At 41.2% G+C, this 24,740-nt stretch overlaps 1 protein-coding gene across 1 annotated transcript; it reads right to left on the bottom strand.

Annotated features, from left to right (window-relative positions):
- Positions 1-6,839: 6,839 nt before the first annotated feature.
- slc6a11b (solute carrier family 6 member 11b) lies at positions 6,840-24,216 on the bottom strand. The gene is made up of 15 exons (XM_042089001.1): positions 23,941-24,216; positions 23,415-23,648; positions 22,433-22,567; positions 21,827-21,967; positions 21,367-21,448; positions 20,179-20,311; positions 16,613-16,747; positions 12,923-13,026; positions 12,589-12,713; positions 11,924-12,036; positions 11,402-11,539; positions 10,343-10,445; positions 9,911-10,011; positions 9,281-9,451; positions 6,840-8,482 (listed from the first exon to the last, which is right to left on the bottom strand). The coding sequence occupies exons 2-15, from the start codon at positions 23,632-23,634 to the stop codon at positions 8,348-8,350; spliced, it is 1,836 nt and encodes a 611-aa protein (XP_041944935.1). The 5' UTR covers positions 23,635-23,648; positions 23,941-24,216; the 3' UTR covers positions 6,840-8,347.
- Between the last annotated feature and the right edge of the window lie 524 nt (positions 24,217-24,740).

Below are 24,740 nucleotides of genomic sequence, written 5' to 3'. Positions count from 1 at the left end.
CACCACCAATCATTGCTTATTCCTTAGTGAGGCTTATTGTGATATCCCCAAGCCGCAGAGCTTGTAAGTGATGAATCATGAAGGAGAAGTCATCTAACAATCAAGGGCTACTGACTGTGTTTATTACTCTAAATAAGCATCCCAGCCTCAATTGATCTGGGTCTGAATCGATAGAAAGGAGAGGTGAAGGTGTTCTCTGCAGCTATTATGATGCTCAACAATGGAACAGCCGTCCTCACTTACACTGCAAATGTCAGATAGTGGAAAGGCTTTTGTCACTTTCGGTAAGGCTTATTTGGAAAATAAAAACAGAGGTGAATTACCCACCCGGGGCTTTAAAAGCTGGCCGGAGGAGATAGAGGGGGGTGGCGTGAGAACAGCATAAACCGTACGCCTCAGAAGACATGGCATGAGTAGTCTGTGGGGTTTTGTTAGAGTTTTGAGATGCTGTCATGAAAGGCCGAAATGAAAATGGGAGCAAACAGGGCACAAAGGAGAAGTTTATTTCTCTTTTAAAGACAAACAGCAGAATGGAACTTCAAATCCAAAGAATAATTTGGTAAGCTCAGCCTACAGTGGATGCAATGATCTTGATGTGACTTGGGAAGTAATGTCCTAGTTGACTAGTGAACCGAGTGTGGGAATCATTGAACAGCAATGCATTGTGGAGTATTATAAGGATATGCAACAACAATGAGAATCGCTGTGCAGTTCACACAGCATAGCTGCATGCAGCCATTTGCAAGACTAGATTGTGTAATCAGTGTGAACTGTGAAGTAGTGCACAGCCTGAACATGTCTTAAGTAGCCGTCTTGTATTTTATTATAGTAATGGGACTCTATGCTGACCTCCTTACTTGTTTGTACTTAAATAAAACTTTCATGGACTAACTGGTGCAGTATAAGGATGAAGTTATCTTTTCCATATTTCCGGATGTGCCCTAGTCGCTTTACTTGAAGATTGGTGAAATTACTTTCTTACACTGTTAGTTTGAATAGCAACATAGTACGCTGTTTTGTTATATACACAACCAAATGTATTTCATGTATGACATTTGTATGGCTTTTCTCTTGGCCATAGCCTGTGGTCAGAGAGTTGGTTTTCCATTCAGGAAACAGGAGCATGACAAAAACTGTCCATGCAAACTCCTCAGTTTGCATAAAAACTCTATTCTTAGATAGAAGTCAAATTTTAGCCCCAGATTCTTAAGTCTTAATTTCACTGATGAGATGTGTTTTCATTTATAAGAAAAGTGATGTTGACATGGTAACATTTCTGGGTGGAAAAGAAATTGTCGGACAGTTCTATGTGACTATAGTCAGCCTCAATAATTTGCCTAAAGACATTTGCCAAGCACTGGTTGCATTGCATGTAGTGTGTCTGAAGCCTGGCAGGTGCTTGGAGCAGCTGTGTTGCCACCCATATCAGAGTCATTAGACACTCTTCTCCTCAGCCTGCTTGTCTATATGCCTTTCCCCTCGCGCCTGGCTGCCCCACTCACACGTCTGCGGGCGACTGCTGCAGCTGGGTCCTCATCAGCAGTGACATGGGGAGAGGTGCAGGAGGCCGGGGTGGCCTGCGAGGCCCCAGTGTGTGTGTGCACTGTTGTGTCAAAGGAAGAGACACAACGCTCTGGACTCCCACACTATTTCTGCTGAGGGGCCTCGTGTGCCGTGGGTGAGGTCAGGTGACGTCCAGAGGTCGTCCAGCATCTGGACGTTCGGGCTGACGACTGATCTGAGGAGAGGAGAGAGAGAGAAAAAGTACTGGTATGTGTGGATAGGTCAACAGTAAATCAAAAGGAATGTCACAGCTGCCAAAACATATTACACCACCGTGAAGGTAAATAACCACACACACACACACACACACACACACATGCTCACACACATGGAAACACTACACACTCTTGTCCCCTCACAAATACACTGCATTTGCCATTTTAGCTAATATGCATTTGAGTAAAAAATAAAGATCTGTGTATGTTTGACTTTATACGGTATGTATGATGTCATGTCACCCTAGCCTAGTAAATCTACTCCAATGTGGAGTGCATTGAATGCCACTGCCTGTAATTGGAGTGTTTTTCTGTGTCTCCCCCTGGCTTGTCCACACATTAACTGATTTTTACCTCACAGATAATCCATTCCTGCACAAAGGGAGACAAAATAAATGTGGACCCTTATGTTGTCATTTGAAAGTCTATTATCAAGTGAAACATTGAATAAATGGACATGTAGCTTGAAACCAATTATTGAGCCCAAAGAGGGATACAGATTGAATCTTTGGTAACTTATGTGTAAGGAGAGCTGCATGATGGCTATGATGATGATGATGATGAACATGATGTGGATAGTGAGCAAGTAGCATTTCCAAATATGCATATAGACATGTGCACACAAAGAGCTATATATATATATATATATATATATATATATATATATATATATATATATATATATATATATATATACTGTATAAAATGAGTGCACCCTCACAACAGTAACTCATTCCCATTTTACAAATAGGAATGAAGCTTGTCAAGCCACTGGACTGGAAGAGTGCCCGGAGGTGACTCTGTGGAGATGGTCTAGGGAAGGCTCTCTTGGGTGAAAAATGTTACAATCATGAAACGTATGATATTGTGTCTCATTGAGGTCATAACACGAAAGTGCATGGTGAAAAAAACCAGAATGTGCCTCTTTACGCTTTTTACATGTTACCTTATTGTGTCCCACTTGTCATTTCATCTTAAGATTCTAGTTTATTTGAAATTCAGTTTCCTCACTGGACTATAAGGATCCTCCTCAAAAGCATCTGCTTTCTTCACTGTGTTCTGTGCTCCTTTCTGTAGTAAAAAAAATACGTTTCTATGGATTGTGAGCAGTGGCCTGAGGGGTCTTGTGCTTTTGACCCATGAACTAGTGCAGAAGGGGAGACATCTCCACCCCCCAGGGCAGCATCAGGGCAGAGGAATAGGCTCCTATTCAGTTATTTATGTGACATTGTTTGTGACATGGAGTGCAAGGTTCAGTTTATTGCATAATTGGTTTCATTGATCATTTCAGGTGGTGGAATATTGAAATGAAAATTATTCTATTATAACCATCCATCCAAGGTAATAGGGCATTGATCATTCTCCAGACTTGCAAATAACTGAAATAATTTAATGTATAGTGCAACCATAAACATGTTATTATATAGTCTCATATTGTACAGATATAACCTTATCACATAACATAAACTTAACATGAACTTAAGGATAAAGGGACAATAAAAAATAGGCCTACAGCCGCCTAAATTTGGGGAGTCTATCGGGGTCTAGAGTGTCTCTGTTTCTATAGCAACCTAAAACCGGATTCCAAATAGTGCTGGGTGGAGTGTCTTTGAAATTCACTTGGCCATAATTTCACGGCACTGAACAGAGAGGGGCGTTCCTGAAACCTTTTTAATGTAAAATTAAATACTTAAAATGTCAGCGGGAAATAGCAGCGCATACGTCTCTTTGATGTAGCCACTTCAGGCAGTTGAAGTGTGCCAGGACTGAGTGGATGGAAAGGTAGTTTTTGAGTGTGCTGCCCTCTGCTGATCTCTAGTGTGCACTAGTGGTTAGCCATACTCCACTGTGCACGTCCATTTAGCCCAGCCATATGATGCCATGTGAACAAATATGTAGATGTTTTAATAAATCATTTGTATGAGTATGAGTGTGTGCAATACGTACCATATGTATTATACCTACAAGCCACAACCCCTCAGAATTGGTTAAAGAAAAGTACAGTATAACTCCCCATCCCAGAGATTGTGGATTTAACCAGGAAGAGTCAAGAATACTGAATTACACCCCCCTCCCCTCCTGGCTGCTTAAAAGCAGTGCATTGCCGGCAGAGGAGATTGCTTTCATCCCTTCTTTCTTTCTGTCATTCGTTCTTTTCTTTTTTTGGTGGGGGAGTGGTGTCCTCATACCAAAGCTGACCTGGTTTCTGAGGCAAGTGTGTGTGTTTGGGGTAGGGGGCTGTCTGTGTGTGTGTGTGGGGGGGGTCATCTCAATGAGACTCAAAAAGACTGATCAAAAAGATCTCATCTGTGTTGCCCTGATATACTGATTAAGAATGCAAATTTTACGCACCCAGCTATTGTGGAAATTTTTGGTTACAAAATCAGTTTACACACAGCCCCATTGTAGAAGGCAGGTAGGCTGAGATGTGTAGGGACAGGCAGTCAGTGAATGAGTCTAGAGGGGCAACAGGATTCCGTAATAGTGACATGTGAATAATCATCTCATAATCAAATCTAGCTTTTCAAAAAAACAGAGCCCTTCTGGGACTCCTGCCTGAAATAATGAGAACAAAAGGAGGCTGTGGTATCATTATGGAGATGAAAGGAGAACATGAATAAGTGGCTGCTCAGTAAACAGCCTGTGGTGGATTTCTTGGCTGATGGTTTGTGAATATCATGAAGGAAACACATCACTGTTAAGACCATGAAGATCATCCCAGCATTGTGGTATACAACTCGGCTACATATAGAGTTATCTGAAGCAAGCACTTACACAGGAAAAAAAACTTTGTACAGGAGAGATAAAGCATTGCAGCAATTATGTGATACAGTGAAGCATTTTCGATAGAATGATTTTGTCCTCCCTCTCTCTCCTCCCTGCCTTCCTGCAGGAGTTGCTATGGTATTAATAATGCCAATCATGTTGAAATAACCTCTCGTCCATAAATAGCTCATTATTAGCCAAGTGCTCTCAGTGAGATGGCATTTTACCCTCACTCTCCCTCCCTTACTTACTCTCCCCTCTTTCCCCCCATTACCTCATTCTTTTTCACCCTTGCTCTCTCTCTATCTCTCTCTCTCTCTCTCTCTCCCTGGTCTTTACTTGGCTCAGGGGCAATCACACTCAACAGCAATCAGTGTGTGTGAGTTCATCCTAGTTTGACAATGCCCCCCACCCAGCCTGACTCTCAGTATGCCCTGCTTATCAACTCTGCAAGCTGTCATTGGCATTCCATTAAGCGTTCGCTGCGCTGTTAAAGGCAGCACTGTGCCTTTCTGCTGATTTCACTGCCAAGGAATTATCACTGCCGTTACTCTGCAAAAACCTCACCCCCATCTCAGGTGTCTCTGCACATGCTTACTGCACCATTGCCCCCCAAATGCAAACCTTTGCATCAGCCAGATATCCTTTGATGAGCCATAAAGCATTTCAAAGCCTCTCACAGAAAGGTGAGCAGCTATGCATTTGATCATGTGAAGATTGGATTTACATTTTGTTAGGTCATTTAAGTATTTTATTATATGGCTTATTTCCCTCAAATGAAATGTGTTTTCAGCTGAGAAAAATTGTGAAAGTCTGTTTTTTTCCTGTTGTCAGCTGTGTTTGTCTTGCCGTGTCCTCTGTGACACACCGCAAACAGCAGTGCCATGAGAGCTTGCAGGAATGGCTTGCTCTGTGTAAAATACCAAAATGGTAGGTCTGGATTGTGGGCAGTTTGATACTGATTTCGGAATGATACACTGCACCAATTTCAAATCAGTTTGCTAGCATGTACATGGCTCTAACACCATTGTCAAATTTGCAGACAACACTATGGTGAATGGTCTCATCAGCAACAACGATGAGACAGCCTGCGGGGGAGGAGGTCCAGCACCTAACATCTTGGTGCACTGACAACAACCTGGCTCTCAACACCAAGAAGACCAAAGAGCTCATTGTGGACTTCAGCAAGTCTAAAGCGTGCACACACACCCCCATTCTCATCAACGAGACTGAGGTGGAACGTGTCACAAGCTTCAAGTTTCTGGGTGTCCATATTTCTGAGGACTTCTCTTGGACCCTCAACACCCTGATCAAGAAGGCTTACCAGCGTCTCTTCTTCCTGTGGAGACTAAAGAAGGTCCACCTGTCTCCTCAGATCCTGGTGAACTTCTACTGCTGCACAATCGAGAGCATCCTCACCAAATGCGTCACAGTATGGTATGGCAACTGCTCTGCCTCTGACCGGAAAGCACTGCAGAGGGTGGTGAAAACTGCCCAACGTATCACCGGTCCTTCACTCCCTCCATTGAGACCATCCAGGGCAAACAATGATTGTGTAAGGCGTGCAGCATCATCAAAGACTGTTCTCACCCCAACCACAGACTGTTCTCCCCACTCACTCACCTCCGGGAGGCGTTACAGGTCTCTCCGCACCCAAACAAGCAGGTTCAGAGGAAGCTTCTCCCTCCCTGCCGCTGTAGCGCTGCACCCCGGTGACAACCAGCAAACTAATACTACATTGCCATATTTATAGTCTGCTCTTATAAGGGTACTGCTAATACACTGAACATATTTATATTTCATTTATATCACTGTAAACCACCTTCTGTAAACGAACTGTATAATACTGTCTACACTGCACTATATATCCTGTCCTGTCTATGCACCAATTGTCATATTGCACTGTTCTGCTATTTTGCACTTTTAGTTAGACGCAAACTGCATTTTGTTGTCTTTGTACTTGTTCTCTGCACAATGACAATAAGGTTGAATTTAATCTAATCTAACAATGCCTTATCCCATGGAAATGTGATGAGGCTGACCAGACGTGTAGCTAATCTGACTGCAGGCCAGAGTACTGAAACTGAAACACACACACACACTGAGGGCAACGCTAGCTTTGGGAAATTAGAAAACTGATCAGATGAAAGTGCATATATAGTGGCTCATTCCACATCAAATAAGGTGAAATGTGAAAGATAAAGAGTGAATGAAGGCCCATGACAGCACTGAAGTATACACCAATTAAGTATTTCAATTGAATGAAAATATTGGACCGACATTTTTTTTCTTTCAAATTTATTTTCAAAAATGGGTAAGCAGACAATTCTCATGTAAAGTGAATACCAAATTCATTGTAAACAGTACATACAACATATGCATCCTACCTCTAAAAACTCCATAAGAACATGTTGTACAACATATCAAAAATCTTTCATGAAAGATCTTTTCAGTTCCAAAGAATAATATGCATAAAACTATCAGAATGTAAAATATACACCATTCTTAATTGTTAACAATCTATTAAATGCACATTTGTCTACTTGCACAAACTTACATGAAGATGTGGTGATAAAGCAGACCATTCCAAATAAAGCATGCATGAAAACAGAGAGTCACAGTAGCTTCCCAATCACAGCTCTAACCTGAAGCCTCTGCCATCCTCTAACCACTGACTTTGAAATCATAGATGACAAAGCAAATGGAGCTCCAAAAGGAAATATGGCAAACTAAACTGAACCTGTAATTAAGCAGTGATTGCATTCATGCCTTTCCTAGACGATTCACTAGACGATTTGATTTAGAAAAGTGATTTGCAGACATGCGTGTATGCTGAGAGCAATGACAGGCTGCTGAGACCAGCTCAGCCACTGACAATGTAGAAACTGCTTTGCAATTACTCGTCCATCTACCGCACAACCAACCTCCCCAGTGAGACATCTGCTATTATACAATATGATAGACCTGACACAGCCCTCCACTGAAGGTATTTATCAGGAGTTTGAGACAATGTGATGTCTTTTCTCAGAACCTCCTCCTTCTGTGTCTCATGATGAAGTGCCCCAGCACAGTGAGGTGGGCTGGCGTCTCGGCAGAACACAAGGCAGCAGTGGGCCACAGCAGTGTCATGGCCAGGGGCAGTGCGGCGGTAGAGGACACAAGTGAGCTAAAAAAGCTCACTTGTGGCAGCGAAAAGGAAGCCATGAACCGCTTCACTCCAGCATCACTCCACTTCCATTTAATCGCTGTTCAACTGCAGCAGCCCCACATCCTGCAAGAGAGACTGTGAACCTCGCCCTGCAAGCCACAGCTAGCACTACGACAGGGGATAGCTAGTTCTGGTCGTTTGAAAGATTCACTACGAAAAATTCCCCACCAACATACATGGTGCTGTTTGGAATGGTTTGATGACTCAAAACTCATTAGGCAGCTATCTAAAGCATACAGCACATGGCTAAGAAGTGAAAAGTTTTACAGCATATTTGACATTGGTGTCTTCCTAAACATATAGTAAGCTTGCTAGTATCACAAATTATTGACAAAAATAAAATTATAGTTTTTTATCAGTCTATATTCTCTTCAATGTCAAATACAATATATATTTATTAACTCAAGTCATGATGTTATATATGAAATGAATGTGTTAATGACGTTTGTGCAAAAGAAGCGAGATGTGGGATATACTGTAAGATAATCACACAGTAAAGACTTCCTCTCACACACACACACACACATGTAATGTCTCATTAAATCTTTTGTTCACATTGGTGGTGGTGGCAACATTGGCTTGTGTCAGTGCCTCCTCAAAAGTGGGTCTCCTTCTCTGTGATGGTTGAGATCTTAGATTTGGCATCACAGTCATTCACAGCATAGGGGACTTTGCCTGGCCTTCCTCTCATCTTCAGGGATGGACTCGGAGTGGTCAGTTTCTTAATACGCTGGAGACACGAGAGAGAACACATTTAGAACCCGTGGCACGCCCAAACAGCAGTTCAGTTTCTTAACTCTAAATGACTAAATCTTTAAATCGTTTCAATCATTTCCAATGAATAGATAACTACAAACATTTTAAAAGAACCAATGGAAATTTACTGGATTCTTTTTAGTCCCTCTTAGATAAAAAAAAGTGCAGAATTCTGATTCAGCATGCTCCATTTTTTTAACCTGGTCATTTCAATAAAAGAAGAGAATGATACTTAAATGCAATATGACGTGATTGATGTGGTAATTTATCTAAAGTTTAGCCTCTTTCAATGAATGACATGAGGTCATCTTGGGAGAAACTACATTTTTTTGCCATTGATTGAAACACACACACACACACACACACACACACACACACACACCAAAGTCTGACGTCTGGCTAGTGCTCTTGTATCACAGCATCTTGGCAGCCATGCTGCTTCACCTTTATCTCTAACTGTCATAGTGCCTCAAGAGATGCCCAGTTCTTCTAAGGTAATTTAAAGAGTAACTTGGCTCTGACAGCTTCCATCCACTGCCATCAAACATCGCTTAATGCCTTGAGAAAAGCTGTCAAGAGTGCGTCAAATGGGAATCGAAGAGGGCACAGCACACACTTAGTGGAGACCTACAGTATTGACCATTTTTCTAAACACAACTGAAAGATAAGCCAAGGGTAAATACCTATGAATGAACTGGATTTTAAAAACAGGCAAATAAATGAATGGGAAAAAAGTACAAAAAATCAAGTAGGGACACTGTGACTGTCTCACCTCTGAGAAAGTGCCTTCTGCCTTCCAGATCTTAATGACCATGCCCAAGGGAATGCAGATCATGGAGGAGAGAGCCATGATCCAGCCAATGGCATAGCCCCAGTTGGGATATGTGTACACGTTGTTGTACTTCAATGGCTTGTACTTAATCAGAAAGAACAGGAATATCGCCTGTTTGACAGAAGAAAAGAGAAAATGGAGAGAGAGCGAGAAGAGAGGGAGGGGGAAAAGAAAGAGAGAGAGAGAGAGATTATGAACATGTGAATAATGCATTTGAAACATTTCCATGTACAGTACTGTATTTCTGAGTTACAGTACATGTGGTTAATATACACTACTCCCAAAAAGTTATAGATATATATATATATATATAGATATATAGATACCTGGCTTTCAGGTGAAATATAATGTTACAGTACAGAAAGTACTAAAACATTGAACTGTTGGACATGTGCATTCAAAGGTTTAGACAAGGTCACATTAAGGTCACCTGTAAAGGGTATAGTGGATTTTAGGTTCGTCCTGAAATTTCCTCCGAAAGCCAAATATACCTGACTTTTTGTGAGTGTGTAATATTTGAAGAGTAATTATACATATACTGTATACACAGGTAACTAAACACAAACTCACAGCACATATTCCAGGAGTAAGGATCTTCCAGCACCACTTGATGAGAAATACTGGCTTGTATCCAATCATATCCTCAATATTCAGGTAAAATCTGTCACTTCCTGAGATAAGAAAAAAAAACTACCATTAGCCATTTCACTGATACAATTGATTTGCAATATAAACAGTATGCATTTGTGATATGAAACACTTACAGAACATCATGTATAAACACAATATGCTTGAAATGTTTTCCTACCCTACCACAGGTGGTGTCACTGCACTATGTGCCATTATGTACCTGAGGCTTACCACCAGCAGGGGGCATTATAATAACAATAATATGAGGTTGCTATTGTAGGACAAAGGTCAACTTGAACCTCATTCTCACAGAATCAAGGTGCACATGGTTTGCAAAGCCATACATGTTAAACAGGGTGAGATAAAGCTTACCGTAAACCCATCCAATGCAGATGGCCTCAAAGATGGCCACAAATAGCAGACACATTCCACTGGCCGCGTACGAATCAAACAACTGGAACACATACATGCCACCCTAACAGAGCATGACAGCAATGGGATCAGCACAGAGGAACATGCCAATGAGACAATGCTTTGCTACTAAAGCATCACTATCCTCTCATGTCACAATGTACATCAGATCACAAACAATGAACAGGCATGCGTATAGATTAGCACTGTCCTGCTTACACAGAGCTCAAATATAAACTGTGACAGTGAAATCAAGTTCTAACACAATGTGGGACGTCGGCATGGATACAGGGTAGGGCTCATATCAGAGGACACAGGGATTACATAAGGAGACCAGAAGTTGAGTGTGCGCCAACACGATAGGTGGCATGGGCTCAAGCTCTCACTGTCTTCCTGCTACTGCTAGTGTTCCCTTTATCTGTGCCAGCCAGCTTGCCATAGTAACAGCCCCGCTCAGTGAAAAGGCACAGGCCCGATATTTCCGCTTGGCACAGAGATCTCGATTCCACGGACGACCACACGTGAGGGCCTGATGGTGGAGGGCCATACTGTGGGAGTGTTCACCTGACTGAACTTTAAAGCAACTGAAAGCCTTCGCTGGTTCTGTGATGCATGTTTCTACTCCTCGCTGCCTGAGCCCTATGAGCAGCATAGAGCAGCATGCACTGTCAAGCAAGCACAAAATCACTCTGATCCCTTTACATGGAATTTCAGCTTCACACAGGGTGAGAGGGGAAACAAAGACTTCAAATGGTGGGTAAATGAGTTTCATTTTTGACTAGATGGCAATTCTACTATGTTACACTTGATCTGACATCAGTAGGTCGGCAGAATGAATATGATCACCACTAGTGCATTCAAGTGTGGATAGTTTCATAATAGGACAAAGCAAGGAAATGGTACAGCAACAAGCCGAAAATGTCTACACTGTTTTTAGTTTTGAGGACTGTGCGTCTCTAGAACCATGCAGAACGTTTAGAACTATGCAACAGGACTGGACCAAAGTCCTACAAAAAATACCTCTGTCAGCATAATCAATCCAATCAGGAAGGATACTATGGACATGCCCAAGATCAGCAGTTCCCGTCGGTAGCCCACTCGGAAGGTCTTGGGGTACATGTCCACCACAGCTGTCACCAAACTCTCCACACATACAAACTGAACAAGAGAAACAGAAGAAACACAGGTGTATATTAGTTGTGTTGGTCAGCACTGGAACATGAGTGTGTCAATTTGCACAAAATACTGTGGTACCGATATAAAAACAACATAATCTATCTATCTATCTATCTATCTATCTATCTATATACATATCTATCTATCTATATATATATATACATATAACATATTGCGAGAAAACCTGCAACAAAACTTGCATTTGTGCAACATCAGACATTATAAATGACCTAGTTTCATTCTCATCCAAGCGTAAAATGCCTGGGACATCATTGTTTGGAGGGAAATAAACTTGACTGACTACTCAATTTGAAAATAAATTGAAAGAGGTATCTGTCAGTCCATTGAACTACCATACTGTATCACCTGACTGTCCAGGCCCAGGAAGATGAGCATCATGAAGAAGAGGCAAGCCCACAGGGGAGATAGGGGCATCATAGTCACCGCCTTGGGATAGGCAATGAACGCCAGTCCAGGCCCTAAGATTTAGGTTGACATATCTGTTAATTTGTCAATCACTCACTCCAAGGACACTGGCACAAGATGAAATTATAGTGATGGCAAATATGTATCAAAATGATAAATGTCAAGTACCGAAAATATGTTTATTTAACCTGTGAATAACCTAAAATATAGGAAAAAGGGAAGAGTGTTTTTTCTACAGTACAGTACTCCACATTGAACGGCAAGAATAATGACCACAGCTTCAAATAACATTTGTTTTAAAACAATGGAGCTTTCTTTCACAACTAACACATTGATGAGCAAAAAAGCTCAGAGACAGAGAAGCATGAAGGTAAGAAGGATTAAATCCCAACTGAACCCCCATCTTCTTGAGGCACTGCCATTTCCTGTCCCTCGCTAACAACGCCCGAGGAGACTCAATCCTGCTCTGGCAGTATAAATCATTCAGTTTGATTTTGAATAAGTCATATCGTAAGAAAGCCTCTGAACCATCACCGCTATTATGTAAAATGCTATTACATTCCATCATAGCACACGATCTAGAGCTGATGAAAAGTGGCACTCACCCGATTCAGCCACTGCTTCAATGGGCACGTTCTGCTCATAGGCCATGAAGCCAAGCACAGAGAAGATGGCGAAACCAGCGAGGAAGCTTGTGCCACTGTTCAGACAGCACAGCATGAGACAATCCCTATTGCGAAGAGAGATCACAACAATGATATTTTGGGAATTTATGAATTGATGCCACTTCCTCACAAATATCATTGTCCGTCATTCCGAGTGGTGTCACCTGGATCATCATCTTTACAAAAAGTCAGATAGACAGCTTGTGTACACAGTAGAAGCAGCTGGTTGTTTGACCTGGGATTCATTTTAAAAAGTGTAATGAGACAAAGGTACCTGTAGCAATTGTTGTTGTAGGCATTGTAGCTGCCAAGGGCAGTTAAGCAGCCAAGACAAATTGCATATGAGAAGAAAATTTGAGTCCCTGCATCAACCCATACCTGAAAAAACAAAACCAACCACAAGACAATGTCAACAATATTCTAAGTATGCTTGTTCTTGAACAAGTGAATCTTTTGTCCAGCAAGGAGATAACCACGTCAGAACACTGTATAACACAGGATATCAGTTTGACATATTGGCCTTCACAAGGACACTACCAGCCAGCCCCTCACTTTGTCTCCTTGGCAAAGGGAGTTTGGATTTCTCCAGATGGGATGCCCTGAGTTTAACCCTAACCCTATTATCTTGGTTACATAATGGTACGTTGTCTGGGCTCCACTTGTTCTGCTTGTCCATCAGTTGCACTAGAACAAAGTGGTTCATTAAAAGCCTGCTACCATTTCGTGGGCACTAGTAGGCCAACTCCAGTGACCAGTGCAGAACCATAACCACTAATAGTACTGAATATTAAGTCACTTTTAGAAAACAGGCACTGATATATTGCAAGTATATGGGTGTTTTTCCACACACACACACACACACACACACACACACACACACACACACACACACACACACACACACCTGGCCTACGAAGGGCACAGGACAGAACGCATGTCTGTTTCAAACGTCTGCCGAAATATAGGTTACACTTTGCACTCATATTACTCAGTCCCTTAACAACAAGCTTTATTGACAGGAAAATGTGCTGTCATTCCCAATGTAGTAGTACTATAATGTTTGCTCCACTGTTATGCATAAGACTGAGGAAACCTGGCATGGAAGAACAAACCCAGCAAACGTTTTACTGCTTCATGGCTATTATGGACACTTGAAAATATAATAATACAACCAATCACAATTAAATACTCAACTAATCCAGGGTATAAGACACGTCTCATCTCAAAAGAGAAAAAAATAAAAAATAAAATAAGGTGTAAGCCAAAATATTTGGTAAGTGAAAGTGTAGTTAGCAGTCAGACTTTTGTAACTAACCATTTTCATGGCTATGGAAAATAAAAATGTATCTATTTTAGATATATACTGTGTCTTACTGTAAGTTCATAATGGAGATGCTATTAAAGCAACACCAAAGAACTTTCCCTCTGTCGCACGCACGCTATTTGTTTATCCAGCACCAGCTTTGCAAATAACAATGTCCACAGACAAGGTAGAATATTTTGCATGACTTATAATGCCAGCAGCACTCTTGAGGCGTTGGGGAGTGAGGTTTACCAACGTTCCACAAGCACAGCTAAGCTAGCTGGCATCCGTTACACTTACATAGTGCGGTTATAGCCGAATGCAGAATTGGCGTTCACCCTGTTACGAGTTGATGAACCACTGAAACGATTTTGGAAACATTATTTTAAGATACAAAAAACTCTTTGGTGTTGCTTTAACATGTTTTTAATTGGACAGAATTGAATGCAGGGTATTGAGCGTTATTTTTCTGTTTTCCAAATCCCCATTCATTTTCTCTAAGTTTTTTTTTTTTACAACCCAGAACAACAATACTAATCTGCAGCACACAAAATGATAACTGCTGTTCGGTTGGTGTTTGAAATATAGCCCACCCACAAACATAGCCCACCACAGACAGACAAACAAAGAAATGAATAACCATGTTACATAGGTTGGAATACACTAGCATGCTCACACAGTTTTGAAAATCTGATGACATGTTTGTGTAGACAGAGTTTCATTTTACAATCAAACATTCAATTAAATTTAGTTTCAGCACTAAATGGATTTTTGGTTGGCTGGTGACATTTTTTGCATCCCTTACAAGCTTCAGATGTTGATATGGACATTGATACAGACAATATCAAGTGCAGATGGAGTTCAGGCAGGCCACACTAGTCTGCTTAGTGCTTAGATCCTCAGCTGATCTATCTGAGCCAACCAGTCACCCTCACCCACCTGAATCAAGACTGTCCATTTAAGCCTCAATCATCCAACTGCCCAAAGCTAAGACTGACATGCCCATTATGTTTAGGAGTTTATCCTTAATTGGCAAGTTAAAAGATACTTAAGATGTTTTCGGGCCAAGACCATAAAAGTGTAATGCAAACATCATCAACATCATACTGCAATGTTTTTCCTGTGAGACTGTTAGGTTTGTGGTAAAACACCTATCACTTTGAAAATGGCCCCACATCACCATTGAGCCACTAATCTTATCGAGTAAGAAAACAATTGACAACTTGCAGTATTCTCCTCCCCCAGAGTGTTACCGTGGAAACCCTGCTGACCTCCCAAACACAGGCTAGTGTCCCTCCAAGAACATCTTTTCTAAGGGGATGTTCATTTATGCCCTCTGCACACAACCACCACCGGTGCTTTTTTTCTTGTCTGTAGAGTACTCAAGCTGACTGAATTGGTCATGGCAAATAGTTTGGGCTAAAACATGCTAGTTTTTCCATGGCTAAGAAAACTAAAACTACTCATTCTTAAAGTCTCTGTGGTAAACTAATGCTTCACTGTGATGATCTTACTATTAAATATCCTCTTAGATGAAGAGAGACCTTTCTATGTGGAAAAACCTTAGAGAATAGCCTGGACATTAACCACCACTGCATTCAATAAAAACCACAGCACGATTTTCAGAAAATTGTGCAAAGAAAAGGGCTAATTTGTGGATTGTGGCCATGAAAATATACAAGTGCAAGGAAAACTTCAGTGATATAGAGCTGCTGTTTTGGCAGAGTCAGCTTGTGAATGTTTAATTAGCCTTCAAAGCACAATGACAAATCTGTTCACTCTGGGTGCCACCAGCCCACTCTTCATGCTGCCTGTTCATGCCACAGGTTCTTAATGACAATACACATGTATGGCATTATGCTGTGTACACTGTACTACAGTATGTGTACATACAGACTACAGAGCATTGCAGCCATTCTACTCCAATAGGTCAAACTGAGAGAATCTAGGGAGACATGCTGGTCAGTAATGACTTCAGTTTGTGTTGTATTAAATCCAGTAGAAACATTATCATGATGTTTATCATGATATCTCATGAACAAAACAAACCATTAAACACTAAACAATCAAGAACGCCCAATGCATCCTTAGTTGTAAACACATAAGCCTGACACAGGCACAGGTTGCCATAGCAGTACACAGAGTATGTATTTGGCCTTAATGAATCTAATAATTTGGCAAGATCTGGCTGATTGCTGAAATTCATGGAACTCAAACTCATGGAAACAAAATGAATAAAAGCAATAAACAGTAACAGCGCAACTAGTAACAACTAACAGTAACGGCACATAGTAGCAATAAATGTAGTCCTTACACATACTGTCTGCATCACAGTATAAAGTACTTCTTTCAACAAAATATTATTGGACATAATATAATATCCATCAGATCCACCAGTCTGTCAAACACAAAGCAGTGGCAATATCAGTACTGTTGCCTAGCGACCTCAGGTGTCTGCAACCAACAGATCAGGTTGGGTATTCTGTTTTTTTGAGTTATCTGAAGGCAAATAAATATACTGAACTTCAGACAGTTGACAATGACTTTCTAGTGTATTATTATACTCTAATCTCACAACAGGTGCAGTAAACAATTTCTTCTTTACATGAAACTTTGCAAGGGGAAAGGAGTAAAATGATGACGCCATGTTGGTGGACCTACCTGCGGGTCAGACAGGCGTGAGATGTCAGGGTAGAGGTAGAACTTAATCCCATTGGCAGCTCCAGGAAGGGTGACTCCTCTGATGAGCAGGACCAGCAGCATGACATATGGGAACGTTGCAGTGACATAGACCACCTTGAAAATGGAAAGTTCATGTCTTTTGAGGATTGATTTGAAAACAACATGGGCTATACCATTCAAAGTGTAATACGCTAACAGCTTGGGCCAAAACCTTGTGTACTAGGTAGCAAAACAATTTTTGGGCAATATCTGGACTTTATCCCTTTTTATGCTAACAAAAACATTGTATATGCTGCTGAAAGCATGGCATGCTAACAGTAACAGCGCATAGTGGCAATAGAATGACTTACGAGGCTTCTTTTCAACTGCAAATGGTATTACAATATACAAAGGTTCTATGATGGGTAAGGTAAACATGGAAATACTAATAGGCCTACTGAAGGAAATTTAGATATATTAAACTGAAGGAAACTTTGATATATTAAACAAAACATAGCCCTAAAAGGACTTTTGATCTTTAAGGAAAACAAGGCACAATGTGCACACAGTTCATTTTCTTGAAAGGACAAATGACTAAGAAAAACACACTGGGTGTATGCATCACATATATGTTACATTCAAAGCGTAAATGTGATTTCTGGGGCCTGGTGATCTGCTGCTTTCTCCTGCTGATTTTACTACAGCCCCCTTTTACCAAACATTATGCCTTTCTTCTCTTTAAATGTAGCCCCAATACTATGGGCCATGTTTATGGACTTCACAATGGTGGGGCAGGGAGATCTAAGCTCTTGAGAAGAACGGAAGGGGTTAAGGAATGTTCAATGATGGTGCCAAGCAACCAGGTTCTTCTCTGAAAGCCTAATTGAGAGCAGAATGAAAGATGAGGGAAGAAGGGAAAAGACTGAGGCCGAATCCAACATGTTTGGTGCAGAAGAACATTCAACAAAACATACAGTATGTCTAACAACATACAGGTACGTTCTCTCTCTCTCTCTCACACACACACACACACACACACACACACACACACACACACACACACACACACACACTCACACACACACACACACACACACACACACACACACACACACACAAACACACACACACCCATTAACGACACACAAGTACTGTAACATGAGCTTTTCCCTACTATTTCCACTGAATGTTACTGTATGTGGAGATGCTAGACAACTACATAGTAAGTCCACTAACATATTTGAACTGCCTGAATCCTCACACTATTAAGAGTGTCGGCTCTGGCACTTCTAGCAATTTTGCAGGAGACTATTCATGATTCCTTAGAAATCTGCTCAAGATTTCGAAGCTCTTTTAGTGACAGGAACAAAACCACCCTTGGGGGCGGCCCTAGGTCCCTCTACCCCTGGCATCCACTCAAGACCAAGCAAAGACAAGACAGGGTTTGGACACAAAAGCCTTCTGCCCAGTTTCCCTTCAGAAGGAGCCCAACAGAGTTGGCAGTGTGGGAAAATGTAGGGTAAAGCAACTTCCAATTATACGTCTATTATTTGGCTTGGGTCGTTCTACTGTATTTTGAACAATATCTCTGCCCAGAGAAAACAAAGATGCTTTCTTGATTCATTAACAAATATTTGGAGTCCACCTTAATACGGATTAAAAAGCTATAAAGTGAACATTTCATAAAAGTCTCAAAATAAAGCTATTTTACATTTAACGTGTGTCATAATACCAGTTCAACTGGCCAAATAAACACAATGCTGTTGCTGCATTTACAGTAAACTATGGCTCTGCACGTTTGTGTGGTTGGGTTTTCTGTTTAAATGAATGGACTTATACTTTCCTGCCCTGCGAACAGAGACTGACCCTATCTTAGCTCTTCATGGGTGAACAACTAAGCCCCCGAAATTTACAGATCAACCCAATGCCATAAATCTTGTGCTGGCTTATGTGAGAATCACTTGCAAACAGGCACACAAAAGCCCTGAAGCAAACAGCTTAGCCACTGCCCCTGAATGCTCAGATCTGTATAGTGTCCCCAACACAAAAAAGAAGTGGGCAAAAAGAAAGTCTCCCCTGTTGTCGTAATTCCTCACAGAAGGGAAGGAGGCAAGCGAGGGGGAGCTCTCTGCATGCTCCTCATGAGCGCTCTACTTTCCCCCAGTGAATACAGAAATCAATCTTGGACTGGCTGCTAAGCCTTGCCATGCAGGAGTATTCTTTCCTGTTGCTTCATGTCTAAACAAAAGACACTTCAGGAGATATAGGCATTGCTGCTGAGGCTCTTTTTTTCCAGGACCTGTACAATGTCAGCCCATTTATTTTTCTTCACACATCCCTCTTCTTTTCTCTCGCCTTTCTTTCTGCCTCATTGAATCTGTTAGACTTTCTTAAAGGCTGCAAAGAGAATAGCATCCAGAGGAAGGCTAGTGACTGAGTTTCGGCGGCTTGGCAAAGGAATGGAGAGTTCTCTGATGTGGTGCATTCTAGGTACAAGGCAAAGGTAGAGGAAGGCCAGTCTTGGCCTTTGTGCTCCAGAGACAGGGATAAAGCCTGGTGTTTTCAAGGGGAAAGGTTTGTCCCTGTGGGGTGTTTAAGTTTACCACTGTTCCATTGGGGTTCAATTTGCCTTCCAAGGTAATCTCTATTGGCTCCCGGCTTTTTTCCTGGTTTTGTTTGTCCACACAGAATCTACAACTTGTTCAAAAACTGCTTTGGATTATTCCAGTCAAGACAAGTCTAGTCAAGCAGCCACCATGGTCTCTAAGCTTCTGAATGGGCAACACCAGCTGTTGATTACGTCTTTATATCCATTAAGATGTGCAGGAAAATCACCCAGCGGATACCCTCTAGCATGGTGTAGAAAAACAGGCAGGGATTTTACATCCTCCATGACAAAATGTTCAAAACTCAGGAGCTGTATCGAATAAATACTGGGCCTCAACAGTGTACAACTGCAACAATACATCGTCACCGTATGGATGAAGACATCCTTGTTAATGATTTTGTCTAAATTGTAGGGCTGCAAATAAGAATTATTTAAAATAATTATTTTATTTTAACTGATTAATCTGTTAATTATTTCTTGATTCTTGATTAATTAATGAGTTGTTTAGTCTATGTCAGAAATTGGAGAAGAAAATGTCTATCTGCATTTCTCAAAGCCGAAGATGACAATCACAAATGCACTGTTTTGTCCAAATGCAAAATAAACTGATCGATTTAGCTATTCATTTAACAGTAGACATCTAATCGATTAATGGATTAATTGTTACAGCTGTACTGAATAGCCATTCAAATAAGAAAGAAACTGTAATGTCCACTCTTCTGTGTCAGTGAAGTGCTCACTCAATGTACATTCACAATGTGCATTCAGACATACTTGCAGACATATTAAAGTAGCATCAATCTCAACTACTAAGAAGCTGCTACTGATATTTGTACACACAGAATTCTGATGGGTGAAATATGGAATGGCATGCTCTTTATGTCATTTAATCCCAAAACCATCAAAAATATGTTCTTTAAATTACCACTGTGCTGTTACGAATAGCACCTATGGTTACCTTTCCAGTGGATTTGGGCCCCTTCCATATGCAGAAGTAGCAAATGATCCATGCCACTAGCAGACAGAGTGCAAGCTCCCAGCGCAACTTCCCCATGTGCTCAATGCCACTCGATATTTTAAGCACACGCCGCCTGCAAGAAATTAAGGGAATTAAATACATTTTGTGTTGGTGACATGAGAAGAACATAAGAAGAATGCACACAGTTTCCACATCAAAGTAGAGGTCCATCAAAGACATTGCATGATACAATGGCAAGTCATAAGGCTTTGCATCATAAGAGAAATAAGCAAGCAATCTCAAGCAATTCAAGGTAACAATGTCAAGTACGGTAAGTACCTGATAACTAAATTGCTTTGTATCTGGTAGAATATGGCATTCATCATTTTTGACATGTTCTTGGAAATCCTCCACAGCCTGGACAGGAGCCATGTGGAACCAACCTATTCTATTCACTTCTCTCAACTGTGACAGCTCAGATCCTTCCCACTGTTGGGGCAATGCCCCATTAATACTACGCCAGTCTGGGAGCCGTGCAAGCAGCCTGCCTGCTATGGCGATGCTGTTTCCTCTCTGTCCACCACTGGCAACTGTACAGGAATTCTGTGCTCAAAAACAATGCAACCAGCGCCAAATTTGTGACCATACCATTTCTAGCTGTGCAAGTGCCCTTTTGATGCTTGTTGACAACAGACATGAGCATGAATTACAAATTATCAGAGAGGAAGGTTAAACATTTCTGCTGAATAATAAGCAGCAATGTGAGGCAGAACATGATCACCATGCCAGAGCTCATGCCAATCCTGGCAAAGGCATTCTGTTACTTCTGCCATCCTCACGTCTGTTAAAAACATAGCCTTAGGTAAGGAGAATACACCCCCCCCCCAATCCCACAGGAATATAAATGATAAAATCAGTATAAATTCCATGTCACACTACAGGCTTTTTGAGTGAAGCAAAACCTCAGATGGCTATAAAAAATACCACTTCTGTTACAATGGCCACACAAATGTCATGTGTGATGAGAAAGGAATCATTGGGAAGACTAATGAAACTTGGCATTAGCATGTCAGCCATTCCTGAACGCCACAATTAAATGTTCCTTGTAAAAAGCATTGTTGCAGCTCAGACTAAATTTGTTACACCTCAGTTGTAATCCATGTGTATTTGAGGGTTATTAATACTCACTCCCAAAACTCAATAACTGGAGTGGTGGCATGAGGGTGGGAGAAGTTGTGAACGCTCAAGTTCCGATGGTCCACACAGTTTTCTATAGAATACATGCAAGAAAGATGTTAAGATAGGCATTTTGTAACATACTTAAACACTCAGATGCTGCCAATGAATTAGTAACAATGAATTGTAACAATGATCTACCTGATAGTTATGCAACCACAGGTATGAATCAATAAATCTTAGCAGGCCTGTAATGAATTTCCAGCTTTATGACTTATTTATTAGACTTCAGTGACAGTCACACTCAGGCCCCCCACAGTGAAAACACCAAGTGGAGCCGGTGGAGATGTGCCATTCATACAGTAGGCCTAATGCCTCTTACTGGACATGTGCCACTCATAATGCCTCTCACTGGACATGTGCCACTCATAATGCCTCTCACTGGACATGTGCCACTCATAATGCCTCTCACCAGTGTTCCACTCGTGGCCACATGATGCCCAGGGAAGCTCTGTTGTGAAGCAGTTGAACAGGTAGAAGATTGCCCAGGCCAAGATGACGATATAATACACATTGAGATGAGCTTCTATGACTTGAGTTGCATATCCAATTCCTGTGAAAAGGATAGACATTCCAAGTCAATATGCCATCCTACTGCTTTTGGTTTTGTTTTCCAAAACATTATTTTGCTTTAACTAGAGGTAAAAAAAACTTTTCTGACATATATTGCAATATGATTTGTGAAGTCAAGCTTAAGTTTAACATTCACTATATAATACAATTACTAATGACTCTGAAATATGACTTTTTGAGTAAGACCAGTACTAATTCTGCTTGTCTTTTTTGCTGTCCATTCACTGAACTGCTCCCTATAGTGGTTTTAAAATGCTGGTACATGTTTATAGTGTTGCCTCAGGAAGTAGCAAAATACTCCCAAATAATCAGAGTCGTGAGCTCCATCAGTTGCGGCCTTGCTAATTGCATAAGTTCATATTGCAATTTTGATTAAAAATCGATTAATCGTTCAGCCCTAAGGCAATTACAACAGGACTTGCAAACACTGTCACTCAGACAATACCCTCAAATAGTGGACAGACTTTTCGCCAACACGTGATCCCTCCTTCACTAGTGAACTGGCCCAGGGCTGTCTCAAGGAAGAACACTGGGATTCCACAGCAGACAAAGAATATGACATAGGGCACAAAGAAAGCACCTGAAGGGGAAAAGATGCACATGCATGAACATACAGGCTAATCAGGAATGGAGATGACAGCTGACTGCCAGCCTAATCCCTCTGTGCCCCAAAACAAATAAACATTCACTATGCCCCATAGATAACTAGTTAGGTTAAACAATTAAAGAATCTAGAACAGTTTGTACTAAATGACACATAACAAACTTTGTGTCCAATGGCAGGTATAAAGTCAACATTACCTTACCTATGGACCAGAAATTCCCCACATCACAACAAAATTCTATTATTAATGGTCTGATTATGAATATAAATTAAAAAAAAAACATAATTAATACGCTACTATTAGTAGTAGTACAACCACTACCACTACTATTAGTATTACTACTACTGCTAATAATAACACTAATCATCATCATCAAAATGTCCTTGTCTTGCCTGCATAAGATGATGTACAAATAATGTGCAGCTCATCAATCAAATGATGAGTAATGCACAACAAAGAACAAACTGCATGGGATTTCATCACTGAATAATCTATACATGAACTATATTAATGTTTATGAATGTCTACTTTCAGTGCAATAATAAAAAAAAATGCATGTGAGAAAGGTTGCTGACTATCCAGTTATGCTTTGAATGGGAGAGTCAAGGAAAGGTATCATTCAAGGAACAGTCACATCATGTCACACTCTCACTATATTTTCACCTAGTCAGTTTGTTGCATGGATCCAAAGTTGTATTCAGTTGTGTGCATGGATCCAAAGAAGAAGGAGGTGATACCTACTACAAGGAATTTTGGAAGTCATACCTACAAGGAGTAGGCTATGATCTGAATTCAACTAAAGTTACATATGAATAGTCTTACCTCCTCCATTTTTGTAACAAAGATATGGGAACCTCCATACGTTGCCAAGTCCTATAATCTCCCCAGCGACGGACAGTATAAACTCAATCTTATTGTTCCAGTGTCCCCTCTCGTTCACTTTTTGGTCATTGCTGCGCACCGAGTTGGTTTTTGAAGCCTCTGCGTCCATGGCATCATCTGGTTTTCCATTTATAATGGGAAGAGTCTTTTCGGCTGTCATGACGTTCTAACAGCCTGAAAAAATCGATTACAGTTCATGTACCAATACAGGATAACATTCAAATAACTTCTGAGTTCGTAATCTTTACCAAACACGCATTCAGAACTTCACAGTGAGAGCCCTGTGCAATATGAGAGGTCATGGGCAAAACAGTGACGTGCATCTTGTAACCTCATTCAGTTAAACAGTGTGACAGTCAATCCAAGTAGATGTACAGACCTCAGATAAAGTCAAGATTAATGTAGACTTTTCCCACGCCAGGGAGGATGAAAGCGGTACTTGACAAGATGAAGACATATTACTCACCAATATAGGTTGTACAGTAAAACTCCTTGGCTCACGCGATGACCACCCGCTATTGGCTTCACAAGACAACGGAGAGTTAAGCCTGACCCGGGGCAAAATAAGAAAGAAGGGAGGGAGAAAAGAGAAAAGGATTCAAGCTCCGTGCTGGATGCTGGCGCTTTGTTTGTGGCTCAGTAGGCTATATAAAGGAGGATCCCAGTTGTGGCGATGAGATCTGATAACCGGGTGAGGGATAACTTGCAACTGCCGAGCCTCTGTCGCCGCGAAGTGATCTCAACCGCCTCTCATTGGAAATGAGCCATGTGGCAACTACACACACACATCCAGCATCATATCGCGGTAACTTACCAGTCACCTCTAGACGTGGGGACGAAGTCACCAGGACAGGAGTCGACAAGCCAGCAACCATGCAAGCAACTTTCTTCAAACCTCAAAAGTTATTCAAGTGATTGGCTTGAGGATATATTTAATGTTCAAAAGTGTAAGTTCAAGACAAAATACAATAGTGTAGTTTTTTTTTTTGGAAATTCAGAGGACTGTGAATTAAGGAAAAAGGATGCCAAATCAACATGTTGCCTGCACCCTGGAAGGCTAACGTCTAAAAGGCATACATTTGCAGAGATGGAACAGGTGGTTCTAGAGTGTGTGTGAAAAATAGTGAGTAAATAAGTGGTCCTTTATACAAGTAGGCCTAGCCTATTAGAGGATTGTTGCATGGGTCAGGGTGAGTGAGCTCAGGTGAGTTCCTGTTTTGTGCAGCAGTTAGCCTACAGAGGGATTGGCGTTTGTATTAGTGATGA

The sequence above is a fragment of the Alosa sapidissima genome, chromosome 4 (assembly GCF_018492685.1).
Source record: "Alosa sapidissima isolate fAloSap1 chromosome 4, fAloSap1.pri, whole genome shotgun sequence".
In the NCBI taxonomy this organism is placed as follows: Eukaryota; Metazoa; Chordata; class Actinopteri; order Clupeiformes; family Clupeidae; genus Alosa; species Alosa sapidissima.
Note: the sequence above shows the minus strand (reverse complement) of the source record. Positions and strands in the feature narration are given on the sequence as shown.

Coding starts and splice junctions, on each gene's coding strand:
- slc6a11b (XM_042089001.1), bottom strand. CDS start 23,634: ATGACAGCCGAAAAGACTCTTCCCATTATAAATGGAAAACCAGATGAT. Junction 12,714..12,922: donor TACAACAACAATTGCTACAG/GTACCTTTGTCT, acceptor TCTTCGCAATAG/GGATTGTCTCATGCTGTGCT. Junction 9,452..9,910: donor TTACTCCTGGAATATGTGCT/GTGAGTTTGTGT, acceptor TCTGTCAAACAG/GCGATATTCCTGTTCTTTCT.